At 36.5% G+C, this 21,104-nt stretch overlaps 1 protein-coding gene across 1 annotated transcript in view; it reads left to right on the top strand.

The window, feature by feature from the left end:
* Window positions 1-1,642: 1,642 nt before the first annotated feature.
* Window positions 1,643-21,104, top strand: part of MTTP (microsomal triglyceride transfer protein) — a 46,291-nt gene continuing 26,829 nt past the window's right edge. Inside the window, exons 1-7 of the mRNA XM_059664746.1 lie at window positions 1,643-1,800; window positions 7,208-7,395; window positions 8,682-8,825; window positions 14,668-14,775; window positions 16,006-16,122; window positions 16,417-16,556; window positions 19,201-19,351. Coding sequence (XP_059520729.1) covers window positions 1,740-1,800; window positions 7,208-7,395; window positions 8,682-8,825; window positions 14,668-14,775; window positions 16,006-16,122; window positions 16,417-16,556; window positions 19,201-19,351 — 909 coding nt within the window. The 5' untranslated portion in view covers window positions 1,643-1,739. The remainder of the gene's footprint in view (window positions 1,801-7,207; window positions 7,396-8,681; window positions 8,826-14,667; window positions 14,776-16,005; window positions 16,123-16,416; window positions 16,557-19,200; window positions 19,352-21,104) is intronic.

Here is a 21,104-nt window from a genome sequence, read left to right as displayed (position 1 = left end):
GTGTAACTGAGCCTCAAATGGAAATGCAAAAGACAATTCTCATAGAATCACATAAGATTCAAACTAGTTCTTAATTGAAATAAGAATGTAAAGTTTGAGTGACTATAATGGCTTCATATCCCCTATGTATTTAATGCTGAGATTGTGGAAACATACAGAAATCTATTCATATGTAAAGCAATAAAGGACTTTCACATTACCTTGTATTTATAATACCTACTATTCATAAAAACTTACATTTCTTCACAAAGGTATTTTTCTAAGACTGGTCTTATTCATTTACCTCAGGAAAACTTGTTATTTATAAGTTATAACATTAATGTGATAGTTACAACCAAACATTTTATTTCTGGTCTTATTCATTTACCTCAGGAAAACTTGTTATTTATAAGTTATAACATTAATGTGATAGTTACAACCAAACATTTTATTTCTGTATAGATACTTTTGCCATATTTATATACAAAGGTTATGATAGCAAATGAAGTTCTAATCTCAATAGGTGACAAAGATAAACAATTTTCAACTTTAAGTTTTTTATATAAACTTTTTAGATTTTAAATTTTATGTTTCATCTTGTGGCCCTATCAAGTTGGCTATCTTTTACCTGGGTTGTGTAAACTTAAGGTTAAGATTCTAGAAAAGAGTTTTCAGAAAGACAAGAGTAGAATTGAGAACCCATTTTATAATTAAATATGACCTTAAGTATTTTCAAGTTCATTCATATAGTCTTTCACCAGTACTTTATTCCCCCTTTGCCAAAACCACCCCACATGCCACCCAAACCACCTCATTTTAGTAAGTTTGGTTCATATTAAGTCTCTTCCAGGAGTTTCCAAGGATAAAGGTTGGTTCGGTTAATGTGGTCTTAGCCATACTAGAGTATTTTCTTTGATTCTAGAGATGTTTCCTAATAAATTTTCTGTAGCAAAATTGTTAAGGGCTGGAATTTTGCCTCTGAATCTCTCCCTAGAAATGGGATTCAGAAAGCCCCGGGACTCCATCTAGCACATTGGGGGACTCAGACAACTCTGTCTCTTGTTACAGATATAGCTAGAGGCCTACTATGATATTAATACACTAGCAGTAGCAATGCTGATTTACTACAATCCCTTATAGTTTCACACTAAAGAGAGTCATCTAGGTTTCAGAAATGAACGTTCTATCTACTCTAACATTACTCTAAAGTGATTGGTGGTGGTACAACTTAATTTTTTTTAAGTTCAAGCCTAAAATTCAGAGTGATTTATTCTAATAGCATGCATACGTGTGGTATAAACAAATCCAAAGATGAGCATATAACATACACAAGATCCAGTTAAGGTTAGCTGAGTGAGAATCCTCATTACCCTCCCACATGAAATAGTAAAACATGAAGACAGGTGTTTAATATCATAGGCATGATGACTAGTATTGAATAGAAAAGTATCACCACTTTTTCCGAATTTTACGAGTAGACTAGTTTAGCTCTCAAAACTGATAATTATTTTCCCTATTGAGTAAAAAAAATGGAAAAGTGAGAGACTGAAAACTACAGCCCACCTGTGTTTAATCATTAACAGTGATCCCTTTGGTGAACTTAGGTCCTGATTTTGGAGTTTGGAATCTGACCTTTCCCCAGAGATAAACATTATCATTGCAGGTTCCAAGGAGGGACATTTCCTTGCTGCCATCAGAAGAGTCCACTTCTTAGTGACTCCTTGCTGGGTACTGGATGCATTAGAGGGTGGAGAGTCAATATGATTCTTCTAGCTGTGCTTTTTCTCTGCTTCATTTCCTCATACTCAGCTTCTGTTAAAGGTAAGTTTGTGTTGCCTTTTGCTAAATTTTAATTTTAATCATTGAAAGGGCAGTGTGTGCTTGTGTGTGTATGTGTGAATAGTGAAAGAGTTTCTAACTAAACCATCTTCAAAAGCATGTAACTATGGGATGTTTGTGAAGGCATCACTGGGTTAGAATAAAAACCGAATTCAAATTCTTCCATACAATAAGAAAACAGAGGTTCCTTTTAGATTCCTCAGTTGAGTGTGCTGCTTGTTTCAATTTCTCATTCATGGTGGATTTTTAAAAGGGAGAAAAAAGATGCCAGCTATTGTTACCTTCTGCTGTTGGTTGCTCCCTGAATGCAGCTCCTTCATTTGAATTGTAAAAGAGGACTTAAAAAAAAACACTTCTTTAAATTTCCTTCTAGTTGCTTAGCAATGTGACATCAAGAAGAATTAGACCCAATGTAAAAGCATGTGACTTACCAAAGAATTACGAATGAAATGGTAAAGCATGTATTTAATTTCATTACTTGTTAGAAGTGATAGAATCATCATAGTTGGTGAATTACATAAAATAAAAGTACATGATATAGGATAAGAAGATTTATTACCTTTTGAAAAATAGTGTTGGTAGTTACCATTTCTACTTTAAGATAAATTTGATTTAAAAAACACACACCTATGAATTGAGACCTTTGAAAGAGAAAAAACAGGAGTTGTAATTTCAAAGAGAAGTATGATTGTATTAATATGGAATCTTGTTTTAAATCACTAGTTAATACACTCCTTGGGTTTCTAAATGTTATGCCTGTAAAATTATCACTTTTTTATAGTCTCTTAAGAGGGTGTACTATAAAAGGTAATTGATCTAACACATCATTTAGCGTAATAAGGTTCAATTTGAATAACTATGTACTCTAAGTAATTGATATAAAACAGTTGATTTGTAAACTCCTAAAACCAATTTGGAATAATTGGTTTTTGATGACAAACTGAAGTTTTTCCTCAAGATTTTTTGCATGGAAAATTTTCACACGAGGAAAAGACAATCTTTATTATGGGAACAATAAATGGGGGGCTAAATTTAAATTATTTCACATAAGCAAATGACACTTTTTTTTCTTGAATTAAAGACAGTATTTCTCACCAGTTTCTGAAATGTTTGGTATTTAAAGATACAGTCCTTACTTGGATGAAAAAAAAATGTTTTGAGAAAAATGTAAAGGTTTGTAAATTATATCTGAGAATTATATAGAGAGCTTACTATTTTATTATGTCAAATAAACTCTTGTATATTTGAAATCTGAGTGATTTTTACAACATAATATCAAACCTAATATGCCATGGTTATTTTGAAAAAAATAATTGAGATATAGTAGTTATTGTGGGTTTCTCTTTTCCCCCCACCCTATAAATAAGAAGTTTGGATAACTTAATATTTTCAAATACATGCACTGATGAAGATTTTAAAATACACATAGGCAACAATAGCACACAGGTTTAGAAGATGACAGTTGGCTACAGTTTGTTGTGTACAAGTTCAGTGGTAAATCCAGATTTTTAGAACCTGAAGATTATTCAATTTAGGGGACATTTTTTAGGAAAGATTGCAAAAATACCTTACTTTTGCGAATATTACTGAAAAAAAGATGTGTATACATTGCTAGTGTCACCTTCTAAGATCTTGAAATGAACCTGGGCAAGTGAGGGCCCCAACGCTTAAGTGACATTGGCTTCATGGTACAAACTGCTTATGCCAAATATCATAAATAAAAAGTACAGGACTTTACAGCTCTCCCTCTACCTAGGTGTGATATCATAAATAAAAAGTACAGGACTTTACAGCTCTCCCTCTAACTAGGTGTGATAACCTTTTGTATTATATACTGTGACTTAGTAATAAATTTCTTGTTCTCTGTAACGATTTACATTTAACAAGCAAACTACTTAGGAAGAATTTACTTTAAGGCCATTATAAATTTTTGGGATCCCATGCAGCACCTCAAAACTCATCTGAAATTTAATTGTCAATGCAACCGCTTAGCAAATCCCCAGATTTGGGTGGGTTTTGAATGCATGTTGAACTGTGAAGAGAGTGGAGGAAGGTATTCAGATTAATATGGAAGAAGGTCTATTTAGAAGAGATATGCTGAGTGTGAACATTCTGAAACCTCAAGTTTTCCCTAGTTTTTCTGAATCATGTTTTATAATTGTGGATCTATTCTCAGTGCCTTCTTTGGGTTTTCTTTATAGCACTTTTACTTTCCATAACCCACACAAAAACTTTCTGTTTAATTTTGTCACTTCTAAACCTAAACTGTTTCTTCATTTCCAGTCTTTCTCTCAGTTTGTGGCCTTCCCCATACTTTTCAAGTCATTTATGTTAATCATCTTCAATTTTTCCCCCTTATCCTTCATCCTACCTTACTTCCAGCCTTATAGTTTTCTGTTGGAATCCTAAATCCCTACTTTGTCTCCTTGCTTAAACCAATTAACTGTCTATTGGGTTCATCTAGGTTTGATAAATGAGTATTTTAACATATTTCCTAAAGGTTTGAAACTAAGTTTGTTGTTTTTAAGTCCCTTAAAAATTCTGGATGCACTTAAAGGGGAACCTTGAAGAGGTATTGACAAGGCTTATTCTTTCCTGTGTTTTATCACTAATAAGTCAAATTCAAAAACTAATCTTATTGCCCCTTTTCACATTCTATTGTCCAGTAAAGTCAAAGTAAGAAAAATGGTCAACACAATAGTTTGGAAAGCTTCAGAATGTAAGGGAGGCTACCTTTCCACAAACTTTTCATAGTAACTTCAATCAACATCACCTTCATGTAGTCCATAAAATTTGGATCTCAGTAAATTTAAGTGTCAAATTCTGCATTATATCTGCTATGTTGAGTTTAACGCAGACTCAGCTTTTTTTGGCTCTCATATAATGCCTATCTCTCAGAATGATTGTGAGGATTAGATAAAACATGTTTTTCCTTTATGCTTGTGTGGAATTCTATACATGTCATTAAAATAAGGCCTCTCTGCCCAAAATAGCATCCCTGGCCAGAAAGCTAATGTTTGAACCTACAGGAGTGTCCCTACTTAAACTGTAGAAGAGGCAGAGGTAAGGAAGGCTAGAGGGAGTCATAGATTTCATCTCCTTCAAAGTTTCTCCTGACCTTTTCTGCCTTCTGTATCTCATAGCTGAAGTTCTGACTTGTTGCTTGGATATGGTCTATTTTTGTGTTTATACACTTGGACACTTCCATACTTCCACACTTCCTTTTCCTGATTTCTAGTTCTTGATTCCTTATCCCATTTTTTTGAAGGTTTGTTAGATCACATAACTTTGCCACACATCTACTCAGAGTCAAATTCTAAGTCTATTCAAAGGTCCTTGCCCCAGATCTCCCTGCCACCCATAGGTATCTATTTGACCTCACTTCCTTCTGCTGTCTTTCACTTACTCAGTTCCAGCCTCTTTGGCCTCCCAGCTGTTCCTCCATTACACCTGCATGAACTTTCCTCAGGGCCTTTGAACTGCTATTCCTTCTGTGGGGAGGATGAGTGGTAGGAGTGTGGAGATGCCCTCCCCACAGATATCCACATGGGTAGCCTGGAGCCTTTGCCCAGAATATTACCTTCTCAACAAAGGTCTTTCTCTCAGCATCTCCAGTCCCTTTTCTGTTTCATTTTTCTTTATATACTTTTATTACTTATAACTATATAAGCTATTGCCCATCTCCTCCTTATAAACTCCACAAAGGTAGACATTTTATCTGCTTGTTAACTGGTGTAGCTCCAGAGCCTAGAAAGGTGCCCACCACCCTGTGGATGCTCAGTACATCCTTGCTGAATGAGTGAATGAATGAATGAATGAATGAATTCCTAGCTCACTCCCTAGAAATAGAGTTCAACCTAAAGGTGTAGATAAGTATGGTATAGAGAAGAGCATGATCTCTAAAGCCAGACAAGCCTGGGTTCAAATCCTGACTCCACCCCTAACTGTCTGGGTGATCTTGGATAAAATGTATAATCTCTGGGCCCCTCAGTTTCCTTATGTATGAAATCTGATTAATAATGATACCTATTAAGTTCTTGTGAGGATTAAATATAGGTGTCCCCCCAAAATATATACACACACTTTGAATAATTATAAAGGCAGTTTTTATTAAAGTACATTTCATTTTCAAAATTGAGCTATCAGCTGGTAAAATATGCATACATTTTTGGGGGGACACCCTGTATATTAATGCACATAGAACTCTTAGTTTATTAGAGACAATGTATTTTGACCATTTTTTCCTCTGGGCAGTAGGTGCTGTATTAGATGATGGAGATAGTAGATGGTAAAGAGTTTTCAGAGGTTTTTCTTAAATTTTTGACTTTTAATTTTACTTTTTTTCTCAACTGTCTCATTTCTGGCCTACTCATCTTAACCTCCTTTCCTGACCTCCCTCATGTGCATATATCCTGAGGGGGGCGGAGTTATGGTTGCCTATTATAGTTAACTAGGAGATGCAACCTGATTAGCACTGAGGAAAAATGTATACTGAAATCTTTTTTACTACCTCCTGAGAGCTATAGGTAGGAAATATGCAAAGAAAAAAATTGGTAAGACTGTAAACTTCAAGTCATCCCTAAGAAAAACTTGATCCTACTCCCATACATTTTTTGAATTTAATTAAACTGAATTGAAGAGTGTGTGATCTCCATGTATCAACTTTTTTGGCTCACAATACTGACTTGTATACTATTTGACATTAAATTGCTTGTCAAATTAAAGCCTGTGTTCAGGTTTTATGTAGTGAAACATAATTTTATTCAGAAACAGCTAATTTAAACTTACATATGTGTAACATTGAAATGTACCTTTGTACTAAAAGTTTACTAATGAAATTGACAGAGTAAATTGCATTGGAGGGATATTCTTTAAATATTCAAAACATCCAATTAAAGGAACTGCCTTCTGACCCATAAAATAACTTTGGCAATGAGCCATTGCATTTATTTACAAATGGTTTGTATTAATTTTATAAAGCAGTCCCAGGGCTGAACCTCTACTTAAAATCATATTTATTATACCTTGATGAAGCTGAGGTGGGTGGTAGGGGAGAAATCATATAGCTTAAAGCAATACAGTGACACTTCTTTAACAATATTCTATAGTTCAATCAGAGAAATACTTAGATAATCTGATTATTGATTAGGGATACAAATGAAGGTTTATGAAATGGAAGCTTATTGTTTCTTGTTTTTCTTGTTACTGTTCAAGCCAATGATTTTAGCAGATGGAGAAGTAGAACCGCCTTTCATTTAACAAATACTCACTGAGCTCCCACTGGGCACAACTCTACTAGATGAGAATGCTTCAATTTCAAGACAGCACATTCCTGGGCTGATGGATGCCTCATTACTAAGACTTGACTTGTTTCACTATCTTTATGCAGGTCACACAACTGGTCTCTCTTTAAATAATGACCGGCTGTACAAACTCACATACTCCACCGAAGTTTTTGTGAATCAGGGCAAAGGAAAGCTCCAAGACAGTGTGGGTTACCGAATTTCATCCAATGTGGACGTCGTCTTACTGTGGAGGAATCCTGATGGTGATGATGACCAACTGATCCAAATCACGGTGGGCATTTTCTGCCAGAAAGATGCAAACATTATATGTCAGCAAAGTCCTTGAGACGTGTACCATTCAATAGCATTTGTTTTATGTTCTTGGTTGTACAACCATTTAGTTTGTTTTCTATCACTAAAACACATATAGCTGAAGTGTTTACTAATCAAAAGTGACCTGAATCTTTCCAAATTGTTGAAGTAGGCAAAAAGAAGGCATATGCTGGTGAGTAACTAGAGTATGATGTCCAGTTCTATGTGTCGTATTAATAGACACGTTAAACTAGAATCCATTTGAAATGTTCTGGGAGTCAGGAATTTAGAATTAATGTCACGTGAAAAACAATTGAGACTACTGTACCTGAAAGAGGAGATAAATTGGACCTCCCAGTTTTCCTGAGTTTCTTGACATAACAGGTAGAATTACCAATGAGGGAGCAAGCCTATTCTGTATTCTTTCTAAGGAAAAACTGGGTACTCCTCTGCATGGCAGTGTTTGGTCAGTTATAATGTTTTAGATATATGGGTTGAGAAAGGAGGTCAGGTTAGATAGTCTCTGGGATTTTTCCCAGTTTAATATATGGTGATTCCATGTTTGCTTTTTAAGCACCTAAAGGCAAATTATTTCTTTAATAAAGTCTGTTAATCTTTCACATGTTGATGTGAAATAGGTACACAAACCAAAATTTGCTTTATTGTAACCGATAAGTAGTTGCTGGTATACTTTATAATGAGGTGTCATTGCAATATATTTATTAAGCTATCTTTGCTTCTTTGGATGTCTCCAGTACCCATTGTGCCTTCCAAATTGCATCAAAATTTCATCATCCATCTCTCTGAGCCATTTCTCAATGCAAGTATTCTGCAGCAAATATTATGTATTGTTTATTCAGTAATTACACTTTTCATCTTTAATTTTGTATATGCAGATGAAGTACAATGGGGCAGGACTCCTCCCAAACAAATGGTACAGAAAGTGAAGAGATCAGATCACAACAGTTCGAAACAAATGAATGACAATGACATAAAAGAGCCATCTTCTAGTCATAATTATTATAAACCTGAAGTCACAAATTTCTTTAAGTATAGGTATTTTTACCTAATTTAAAAATCTGATTGTTGAATATCTTCTCCATTCTTTTAAAGTTAATGGCTAGTTCCTCTGAGTCATAAATTGAAAAAACAACAGAAGAAATTATGGCCAACCCTGCATATTGCTTTATCATTTTCTTTTCTCAGAGAATCTGATGAAAACAGAAACAGAAAAGTTTTCTAATAGGTTTCTTTCCATGATTCCAGATCAAAGATGTAAATGTTGAAAATGTGAATCAAAAGAGGGGAGAGAAGAGCATTTTCAAAGGAAAAAATCCAGCCAAAATCATAAGGAAAGAAAACTTGGAAGCTTTACAAAGACCTGTGCTCCTTCATCTTGTCCATGGAAAGGTAAAAGTGATTTGGGAGGCAGGGGTGGCGGGGTGGGTCGCACATCTTTTCTCTCCAACTTCACATTTTTATTCCCTTTAGTAGATACTATTCTTAGGCGATCATGGCATTGCTACTTTTATGGTAAATGAAATTTTTTCAAGACCTAATAAACAGGTTGCAAATTAAATGTTTCAGAAGTAAATCGAGGCATTCAATTCATTTCTATTTTCTAGCCATTTATGTCCCCTATTTTATAAAAATCTGTATAGTACAGTAAAATCAAGTACTTGTTTATAACAGAGATTGTTGACAAGAGATTGTTGAAATGTGCATTTTTTATTAAATTTAGAAGGATTAAAAAGATATTGTAATGCAAAAATTTATCACAGATGATTAAATAAATTCAGGAAAGTAGACAAATTATGAATGAAATAATCTAACTCAGGTATGTAATATTAATTTGTTATGAGAATATCAATATCTGACTAAAGTACAGAATTGAAGTTTTTGAAAGGATATGGTATTTCTAAGTTAGTGTTAATTTTTTTAAGAAGCATATAGAGATTATTTCAAAACTATAACTTTGAAAAGCATTTTATGCATAATGAATGGACACTATAATATCTATTTGAAAATTTGCTCAGGAAATTCTGTAAGTGTGGTTACTTGTGATTTGATTCTACTCTATTATTAAAATGGTCTTAATATGTTTGGGATTGAGAAGCAATTGTGATCAGTGAATTATTAGGCATTACATATGTGGTTTTATGACAAGTATAGATATTACATTTACATGTATAAAATGCATTAATAAAGATGAAAGCTCAATTTTAGTAACTAAAGTAGAAAAGTAGAAAAGGCCCTTATAGTTAAAACTCTACAGATCTCTAAAATTTCTCCAGATTCAAAAGTCCTAGATTGAAATAAAGATGAAAACAAATACTTTAAAATATAAAATTTAGACATGCAATACATTTCTAATCATGGTGCCTGTTTTTATAAAGTACTAAAAAGGAGCTCACAAAAGAAGGATTATTATGTGGTTGCTTCTCCTACAACCAAATATGAATCAACATCTCAGAAAAAAAGAGGGGGGACATCTGTAATACTTTCAACCCTAAAGATAAAAGAAAGAGACAAAAAAAGAATGCTTCTCTTCTTCTCCACTTGTTAAAATACCATGTTCCAGGTTTTGCTCAGGGGACTTCCTTTTATAAAGCTCATGTGCTTCTAGCCAGCTGGAAATAAGTAGTCCTCCTTAGAACAACCCCTTTTACCCTTTGTAGCTCACTCATGGCCTTTATCACTTTCTTTTGGTCATTTCTGTTCATTGCTAAAGCATGGGATTCAGTAGAGAAAATTCCTATTCTTTATATTCCAGCCCTCCCATGACCTGCATGCCCTTCGACTCCCTGCTTCCCCCCAGCACCCAGAACCATGCCTTGCACTGACTGACATGGTGCATCAGTCAGGAAGCCTTTCCCAACATTCTCTCAAACCCCCTTCTTCCCTGGGTGTATTGCCATGAAAGCATTTATCACAGGGTATTGTAATCCTCTCTTTGCCACCCACATTAACAGTCGGCTTCTTGTGGGCAGCAGTTATGTTTATGTCTATATATCCAGTGCTTTGCTCATAGTGGGCATGCAGTAGATGCTTGTAAACTAAAGGAATGAGCTAATAAGGTGATATGGGGCTAAAATGAGTCAAATTTTGAGAAAGGCTTTGCTTATTATTTGCTTAGTAATAGCTAAAAGTACTTCACACTCAAAGCCTTCACTGACTGAAGGCATTATATGAATTATCTCCTTTATCCCCGGGACAGCCCTAGGAAGCAGATACTGCTTACTTGTTCTCTTGTAATAGACGAGGAAACCAAAGTCAAGAGAAGAAATTTGCCTAAAGTCACAGAACTGGCAAGTGGTGAACTGGAATTTAAAACAGAGGGTCTAATTTTAGAATCTATGCTGCAAACCACCATGTTATACTATCTTCTAGTTGGAAAGCATGTGGGGGAAATATCACCTCTTTTGTTGACCTGATCATCCCTATTTCATTCTTCATCATATCTGTTAACTCACTTGATTTTCACACACCACAGCTTTGTTAAAAACATGAAATACTGTCATTTTCTCCTCCGGCCTTCCCATGTGGCAAAACATTTGAGCCCATAAAATATTAATTTCATTTATAGGCTTAATGACAACCAATCATTTTATAGCCCCTTGGATAGCAGTTGAGTACAAAGTCTTTTGTTACACACAGGAAAGAACTTGGTGCCCTCACTGTTCAAAGGCTGGGCTGAAGCTGCCACATCATTATTTCAGTGACTCCACTGTGCCAATTCTATAGGAGCTATGACTTGTGATGATTTACAGGTTAAAGTACATTGTGGTATCTTTCAATTATATGATAAAGAACTTACTGGAAAAAGACCCATGACCCTGGAGACTAAGAAGCTATGTGGAATTTTCAGCCACATCACTGTCAGAAAGATCATTATTTTAAACCCTTGCTTCTTCAGCTTACTATGAGAGAAGATGGAAAAGGGAAGGTTGAGCTGTTGATTGACAGTTTTTTTAAAGAGTATTTTCTACCCCAGGCTCGAATTAAATTTCATTCCCTGAAATTTCTGTGATTTCAAGGATACTCATTAGCTTGTATTTTTTGTCTTTTCTGAGCCCACTGTTTTAAGCTCCCACATTTACATTATAAAAGCTGATTTTTTAAAAGCCGATTAAAACACTTAGATACATATTTATTGAACATCTGTTTTTCATGCCCAATTATCTCCCCTACCTGAGTGTTAGGGCATGACTCTAGTCTTCATCATATCTATTAACTCACTTGATTTTCACACACCACAACTATGATTTCTATAAATCATAAATGAAGTTGGAAACATGACAGTTTTCTGTTTAAGTTGATTAACACTGACAAGCAAAAGATGCCTCAAGTTACAGCATGGATTCTTCTTGGCCTAAACTTCAAATCCAGTGAACTGAATACTTACTGAATTTTCATTTCTGGCTTTCCCTGTCAGTATTGATTAAATTAACCACGTGGCTGCTGAGTCAGCCCTTTATTTTGTGTTGCTTCTAGGCATTGGTTTGCTCTCTGAATCTGGCAGTGTGGCTTCTGTACACACACTGAGCCTCCCAACTAAATGTGATACCTTGAAACTCTCATTCTTCATAGACTTCTTTACTTGTCCGTTTTCCAATGTGCTGGTACCTATGAATCATTTGTATCAAAGATCTGTTTAGAGATGTAACTCCAGCTAAGTAAAAAAATGACTTATCTCTGTTTGCTGGGATCCTTTTTTAAAATTTTTACTGTTAATGTAATTTTGCTTTCTCTTGTTTTTAAAGAATGTATAAATTAAGGGAGTGTACAGAAGCATTTTGCCCCTAAGAAAAAAATATGAGTAATCCCTACTGATTTCAAGGGGAAATTGACCCTCAAAATTTGGCAGGAAGAGGCACCTCATCTCCTTCCCCGCAACCCACCCCCCCTCTCTCTATGTTTGGTTTCCTCGGGTTCAAGGCTTAGTTTGTCACTGGGTTGTGCCACTGTGGCTCTCCGGAAGCTCTGGGGACTCTGAATTTAGATAAGAGTCCTGTGCTCTCAGATATTCAGAGCTCATTTCAAAACTGAGTGAAGAAATCAATTTTATGGCATGAGTGTAATAAAAGTTAGTTCCTGCTGTGAAATAATAAATGTAAGATTACTGCAGTGATAGCCACATGGATTGAACTGCAATGTTCTGACTTAATTACTATTTTTTTTTAATTATCAAAAGCTTGTTAATTCTAACAATTTTGACATTGAGCTAATATAAATTCCAGTGCTGTCTGTTTGGACCTCGATGATCTGCACTAAGAGAACAGAATTTAGGCCCCCAAAGTAGCAGTCATAAAGGAAAAAGAGACTTGCCCACTTTTGTAGTTCTAGGAAAGTAATAAAAATAGAAAGAATGAAAAAAATTCTCTTTATGTCTCATAGTTTACATAGTTTAGCCTTCTAGGAAAAATTAAAAAATGTCTCCAACAGTGTTTTATTAGGAACTAGCGGTCAAGAATAAATCTTGATCCATAGAAGTGGGTCAATAACAGAAGAGCACTTCACCTTATGCAGAGTCCAGAGATTAAATCTGAGAACTGGGTTTCCTGAAATTTTAAGTCAAACTTTATAAATTGTTCAGGCACATCATTTTTTAGCCTGGAAGGACTGTGAGGATACGAATGATAAGTAGAAGTATTTTCCCCACTTAATGGCTTTTCTTGCTTTCTAAAGTATTTAAGACTCAGGCCTAAAAAGTCACAGGCCATAAGCATGTGCCACCCAGTGGGCCTTCTGAGTGTATCCAGGCTCAAGCGATCCAGTTATGAACCTATAATAGACATGATATCTGGAGATATCGTACTATGAAATATTTGAAAAGGAAGTTACAGTGTAATTCCTAAAAAGAAAAAAAGACCCAGTTCACAAAATAGAATATCAGAAACTCAGCCTGGGATCCGAGAAATTGTCCGTGATTTGTTTGAGAATATGACACCGTAGATTTTCAGATGCTGAGGTCAGTATTCCAGTTCCCTTTTTACCTGGAAAAACACAATTCCAAAACTTAAGGTTTGTCCAGTGTAATGACTAAAACTGATTACGAGTTGGATAAAGTACCTAGTAAATCTATCATTAGGCAGAATATATGTAGAAAATAAAAATAGAGATTTGAGGCAATTGTGCATAATTCAGGCAAAATATTCTCTTCTATGTTATGGAGAATTTTCACGTAGACTGAATTGTTCAGATTGGTATTAATTGAGTTCATTGCACAATTAAGGAGCTATTTTACTTGAGAAGTCATGGTTGGCTTTAAAGAAAAATAGGAAGGTATTCAGGATATTTCTAGGAGAAGTTCTCAGCTATAATTACCACAGACCTTGGGAATTTTTACAGGGAAGCTATAGCCATCCTCTAGTTTTAAATCATGTGAAATGTTTTGAGTTAATACAGGGTGAAAAATGACAGCCTGATTTCCAGAAAATGTTCTTTGTATTTTTATCCTTATTTCTTAAACATGACCTAAATAATCAAAATGGTATGAGACATCGTTATCACCCCTGTGCCTATAATAATATCAAGGATGAAACAAAGCTAAGGAAGCCATTTACTACTGCAGCCAAATCTGTCACTCTCCTCATTCCACCCTCTTTTTCCTGCCTTCTAAAGGGAAACTCAAAGCAGTGCCTGGAGCAGGCCATGCAGGAATCACAATCAGCCTGAGATCTTCCCACCTTCTGTATCTGCTTAGACTGAAAGCCAACATAACTGCTGTGGAGAGCCAGGCAGAGAAAATCACCCCTGTGAAACTGTGTCCATGGGCATTATGGCCACGTCTGGGCCCTTATCAAAGCACTTGGTGGCTGTGCTTTCTCTGCAGTCTCAAGAGTGGTGATTGCCATTCTCCTCTAAAAACCTATTTCTTTGTTGTTTTAAACCTTGGTCAGTTTTCATTTCAAGCAGAGTTACAAGTAGGAAGTGTGTTGATATGTTCAAAAAGAATGTTTCTGATTTCTCCTCCTTGGGCAATCCTTGTTTTCACAGAAATCCCAGCCTATGCTATGCCCATCTTGTTCAGAGTCTTCATTATCAGTCTCCTGCAATTTCATATTCTGATGGTCTCATTTCTTAGAAATTTAAATAACATCTTTTCACAATAAAAGAAACCCCAGTACCAGATCTCTTTCTCCTGGAATTGAGAGGGATAAGAATCTGAACCTTTCCTGTCACTTATTTAACCAAAAATGAAAAACAATGTATTTTTGCTTTATTTATATTTGTCTTTTTCTTTCCTTAGGTCAAAAACTTCTACTCATATGAAAATGAGCCAGTGGCTATCGAAAATATCAAGAGAGGCCTGGCTAGCCTATTTCAGATGCAGTTAAGCTCTGGAACCACCAATGAGGTACTTACTAATATTATTAAAAATCCGAATCTTATTTGTCAATAGAGTTCCCTAGATTATTTGTATCGCTTTCTATTTGTAGAAAGTTAGTTAAAAAAAAAAAAGTTACTACTATGGTAATACTCAGTAAAGGTAAGCTGGTGGTCATGTCTCATTTACACATGAAACAAATTGCCACTTAACCAGTGTGTACTCAAATACAGGGTAAAGGGAACTCCACTCAGTTACTCTGAGGAGACTAATAGAGTGACTGAAAGACAGAGATGTAGAAAAATGTGGGGACCCATCCATTGGCATCACTTTGTATCACTATCCCAAGGGGAGTTTATTAAAACTATAGATTCCCAGGATTCACTATAGATTCTGATTCACTAGATTAGGGAGGACCTGAGCATCTATATTTTAGAAGTTTTCTCAGATAATTTGAATGTCAGTTTGAGAACCCATTGGTCTATATTGACCCCCTTCATTTTACAGATGAAGGAACTGGGGTTGAACTAGATGAAGGAACTGAGGTTAAACTAGAGAAGTTTACGTGGTTCCCCCAACACCACACTTGGAGTAAAAGGTGGAGCTGAGTCCAAGTTTCCTAGCCTGAATTTAGACAGCCCAGGAGAGAGTGAGGAAATCTGATGGCAGGGCTGGGCCAAAGGAATGTTAGTCTGCTAGAATGGAGGGTGAGTGTGGTGCTGGCAGAGGTCTGCTGAAAGGCCAGGGTAAGCTAAACAGAACCTGTATAGGGAGACATTTGTCTACACTCAATTTGTTGATGTGACTTATAATGAGTTGAATTAATTCAAATAGGTTTTTAAAGATTTCTAATCATACTCAGCTGGTCAAAAGGCACACACACACACACACTCACAAATAACACACAACCTAGATATAACGTTAAAAGTCAACTTCCCTTACCACATAAGTACCCATTTACCAGAGGTTTTAGTTTTGACCATGCCATTTGTCCAGTTCTTAGTAGACATTAGAGAGAAGTCAGAAATTCTTTATTATTCCTTGGGCATTAAGAAGGCTCTAGTAAGATTCAACCAAAGAGGATGAAAGAGAATCCACTTGCTGCAGGAAACATTGAGTCCTTCCGGTCTTCCTAACTTGTCAGCCTGGACAAAAAGGCAACCCCCCATCACATATTAGGAACCCCAATTTTCAAGCCAATTCCCTCTGGAATTCAAATGGTCCATGTGAAAATCCTAAACACTGTATCTTTATTTTTAGGTAGATATCTCTGGGGATTGTAAAGTGACCTACCAGGGTCATCAAGACAAAGTGATCAAAATTAAGGCCTTGGATTCATGCAAAATAGAAAGGTCTGGATTTACAGCTATAAATCAGGTATGATTGATACACTTTTTTGAAGCATCTAAATAATTACATTTTGTAGAGTTGAATTTGAAATAATAGAAGATAAGTTAATGATGTAATTTGGGAACATTTCTAATTTTTAGTAGGGTATAATTTTACATATTATAAAATAAACAGATTTATTTTAATATGTTATAAGTTTGAATGATTGGGGAGGTGTGAAGGGGAAGCTCCTTTGATGATTAAAAGATAGTTTGGTATTTGACCTAATTCAAAGATTAAAAGCTAATTAAATGTCACAACTACAAATATTTACCTTTTTAGGTCTTGGGTGTCACTTCGAAAGCCACATCTGTCACTACCTATAAGATAGAAGACAGCTTTGTTATAGCTGTGCTTGCAGAAGAGACACATGCTTTTGGGCTGAATTTTCTACGCAGCATTACAGGCAAAATAGTATCAAAGTAAGACAATGCTGAAATTTAAAATTTTCTTTATTCCTCTTTCATAGATTATTATACTTGGTTTTTAAGTATATACAGTGCTTCCTCATTTTGACTGAGCTCCTTGAAAACAGTAATTTATATCTTGCACATATTTTATTTTTCACATTACGTACAATAAGTATCACATGTATTAAATACTAGGGGCCCGGTGCACGAAATTCGTGCACTGGGTGTGTTGGGGGGGGGGTGTCCCTCAGCCCAGCCTGCCCCCTCTCACATACTGGGAGCCCTCAGGCGTTGACCCCCATCACCCTCCAATCGCAGGATCGGCCCCTTGCCCAGGCCTGACGCCTCTGGCCTAGGCGTCCGGCCCGGGCAGCGGGGACCTGCAGTGGCAGCGGGGGGCGCCGCGATTGCGCGGGCTCCGCCCCTGCCCCTGCAGGATGCCTCTGGCTGAGGCGTCCGGCCTGGGCAGCGGGGACCCGCAGCTGCAGTGGCCCCACGAACGTGGGCTTCGCTTTAGGCCCAGGCAAGGGGCCCCTAGCTCCCGGGACTGCCAGCTTCGACCGTGTCCAGCTCCCATCGCTGGCTCCACCCCTACTTCCTGCTATCACTGGCCAGGGCGGCAAAGGCGCCTGATTCTCCGATCATGGCTGGGGGGCAGGGCAAAGGCGGCCCCAGGGCTGCCTTTGCCCTGCCCCCCAGCTTTTAGCTCCCCCCTGGGTTTCCGATCACTGTCAGTGGCAGGGGGCTTCTTCCTGCTTTCCCTTTCGCCTCCCTGCATTGTGCCTACATATGCAAATTAACCACCATCTTGTTGACAGTTAACTGCCAATCTTAGTTGGCAGTTAATTTGCATATAGCCCTGATTAGCCAATGAAAAGGGTATCGTCGTACGCCAATTACCATTTTTCTCTTTTATTAGTGTTGATTATTTTAAAATACAATTTCCTTAAAAATTAATTGTTTAATAAATATAATTTAAATTTTAAAAAGGCAATCTGATTTATTCTAGTTTATTTTCTAATTTCTCTGTCAAATGTTTTCAGTGTTAGTATTAAAAAGGTGGTGGCATTTGCATGTTCTCTCCTTGAGATTTTTCTTTTGTTACTGTTGTTAAGAAACATATAAAATGATTCATAGTAAAGTGATGTGACAATTTTTATATGATTTATAGTACTTACATATTCAAGCTTGTTATTCCAATTTGAGAAAAGTTCTTTGGTCAGAATAGGTCTCACAGGCTTAAGAATTAGAATTTCAAATCTAATAGTATGTGTTATTTTCAGATTTTAATTTAGAAGAACATTATTTTAGCATTAAATGTATTATATTTTATGACATTGTTTCACAACTCTTTCCTCTAAAGTAGCTGTCATGTCAGAGATGAATGGATGCAAAATCTTGGAGGAGGTGCCTAAAATTTCTGAAATGTTATTAAAGTCTCATCTGGAATAGAATTTTGTATTCTACTATTGTTTTCATAGAAATTAATATTTTTAATTACTAGTCAGGTCTTTAAGGTCTTCATTGCTCTATAACAGTGATGGTGAACCTATGACACACGTGTCAGAGGTGACACGCGAACTCATTTTTCTGGTTGATTTTTGTTAAATGGCATTAAAATATATAAAATAAATACCAAAAATATAAGTCTTTGTTTTACTATGGTTGCAAATATCATAAAATTTCTATATGTGACACGGCACCAGAGTTAAGTTAGGGTTTTTCAAAATGCTGACACACCGAGCTCAAAAGGTTCGCCATCACTGCTCTATAACAAACCACTCCAAATTTAGTGGTGTAAGAAGAAGCATTCATGTTATTATTCTTTCTAAGTCTGGGGCTTGCTGTACCCACTAGGAATGCCTTGCTTGGTGTCTGTTACGTAGTTGCAGGTAGTCACTGACCAGACCTTTTCAGAGGTTGCTCCCTCACCTCCCTGGTATCTGGACTGGAAAGACACAAACTACTGAGGCTCCTTATGCATCTCTCTTTATCTACATGCGGCTTCTCAACATGGCAGCTTCAGGGAGCCAGACTTCTCACATGGCAATTAAGTCTACAAAGGTGCACGTGCTGCTAGCATGCCAGACGAAAGCTGAATTCCCTTTTACGACTTAGCTTTAGTAGTCATGTAGTGTCACTTCTACTGTCTATTATTGGGACAGTCAGAGACCCTGCCCAGACTCAAGGAGAGAGATGTATACTCTACCTCTTGCTGGGAGAGAGGTTCATATTAGACAAGAATATTATCAAGGCCATTTTTGGAAAATAAAGATTTCCAAATTGTCTTAGTTATTAAGTGACATGTGGTTGTCTTAAAGATACCATTTTCAGAAAGGTAGGCCAACTTCTAAAGAGGTGACATTGCATATCTTGTTAAGCATCCATGCAAAACTTTCTTCTCTGTATTCTCTTGTCATTATATTTTGAAAATCCACCCTTAAATTTTCAATCTTTGAATAAAATTATTACTTCAGAAGGATTTCATAATTATCTTGAGGTTTGTGTTACCATTGGAGACATCGCAGTTTAAAAGACATGGCCTTAACACAACTTGAATAAATTAGTATCTTGTGTGCCCCAAAAATGGCAATTAGTAGCTTGTTCACTCAAAAGAATTCTGCTGATGTGATATTTATCTTCCTTGGTTATTCAGGCAGAAATTAGAGCTGAAGACGACTGAAGCAGGCCCAAGACTAATGTCTGGAAAGCACATAGCAGCCATAATTAAAGAAGTTGATTCAAAGTACAAGGCTCTTCCCATTGAGGGGCAGGTGTTCCAGAGCGAGTGTAAAGGATGTCCTTCTGTAAGTGTGAACAGTTACAGCCAAATATGGGAATAATCATGGCTTAGAATTCTATTTTACTTTTCTCTCTAATTTTGTGAAGTAAGTTTATAAAGGACTACCAGCCACTACAGAATTATAATGACAGTAGTTTAATAGTATGTATCTAAGTTGATGCATAACAATAATTAACAAATAATTATCCACCCATCCTACATAATAAAAGGCTAATATGCAAATCGACCAAACGGCAGAACAACCAGTCGCTATGATGTGTGTTGACCACCAGTGGGCAGATGCTCAACGCAGGAGCTGCCCGCTGGTGGTCAGTGCACTCCCACAGGGGGAGGGCTGCTCAGCCAGAAGCTGGGCTCACAGCTGGCGAGCGCAGTGGCGGTGGTGGGAGATTATCCCGCCTCTGTAGCAACGCTAAGGATGTCGACTGCTGGCTTAGGCCCACTCCCCTGAGGGCTCCTGGACTGCGAGAGGGTGCAGGCTGGGCTGAGGCCCACCCCCCCACCAGAGTGCACGAATTTCATGTACCAGGCCTCTAGTCTGAAATTAAAAAAATGTTATGACTTAATGACAGTTTCCTAAAAGTAACACCTTTTAAGAAATTCAGGGGAAATAATGGCCTACTGAAGTTAGGGGGAAGCGTGTGGTATCAAGAGCATGGACAGGCATCTGAATCCTGAAAGTTCTTCCACTTAGTAACAATATGTCCACAGGTGAAATGTATTACTGAGCAAGCTCAGTGTTCTCAGTATTGCTGTGAGGACAAAATAAAGAATACCTAGCCCTCTGTCTAAATGAAGGAATGCTTCTTTACCACACTCCAACCTCCCCTAAAATTACGGCCAGGATGAGATAGCACATCCCCAAGGCAAAGGGTAGATGATCATCTTGTAACATTTGTAATCCAACAAAGAGAAATTTCATTTATTGCATGAATTTGTTGTGATGTATGGCCACAGAAATGACTTTAGCGTCCTGTACTTCCTAACAGTTAATCTGTTGTCAGGAGAGCAAACCCTTGGCTTCATGCTCTGTTCATAGGTACGAGAATATACGCTTCTCTGGGATATTATTAGTGTTGAGTAAAGTAGAATCATCAAGAACTAATACAATAATTTGCTTTAAGTACAAGGCACTAATTCCTTATAGTTTCTCAAATATACCAAAGCTGAATTAAGAGAAAACAAAATAAAACAGAAAATCACCATCTCAAACTTTGTTTTTTCTTTTGTTTTTCTTCCATATATCGTGTAATGTTCCAGCGTAATTTTCTAATGTCATATGAAACAAAAATTATTTAGGAAAGTGACTAATGAAACCAATCAGCTTTTCTTATGGAACTATTAGTTTCTCCCCCATAGTTATCAAATATTATGAACCATCTAAGATTTTTTATAACTATTTCTTCATTATTATAGGAAGGATTTATGTCTTTAAGGAATTTGCTTTTTCAACTTCAGTATAATGTCACCATTACAACCCTTTAAAGAGAAACAAATCTGAACTTCATATTGATATGCTCTCTGCTCTCAGGAATGACCCAGTAAATTTTTAGCTAAGTATAGCTGGAATTTTTCTTTGCAATATCCTCTTAAGATTAGATAACCAAAGGGATTTGAAAAAGAGAAAATTATGTCTATTGCTTATTAGAAGGAATGAATAATTTAGAAACTGGTAGCATGCTGATTATCCCAGAGTTAGAGTTAAAGGTCACTAATGGGATTTCATACATTCTTTACAACTAAGAGGAAAGTGGTAA

Source organism: Myotis daubentonii, chromosome 1 (assembly GCF_963259705.1).
Source record: "Myotis daubentonii chromosome 1, mMyoDau2.1, whole genome shotgun sequence".
Taxonomy (NCBI): domain Eukaryota; kingdom Metazoa; phylum Chordata; class Mammalia; order Chiroptera; family Vespertilionidae; genus Myotis; species Myotis daubentonii.
This window is presented reverse-complemented; position numbering and strand designations above follow the sequence as displayed.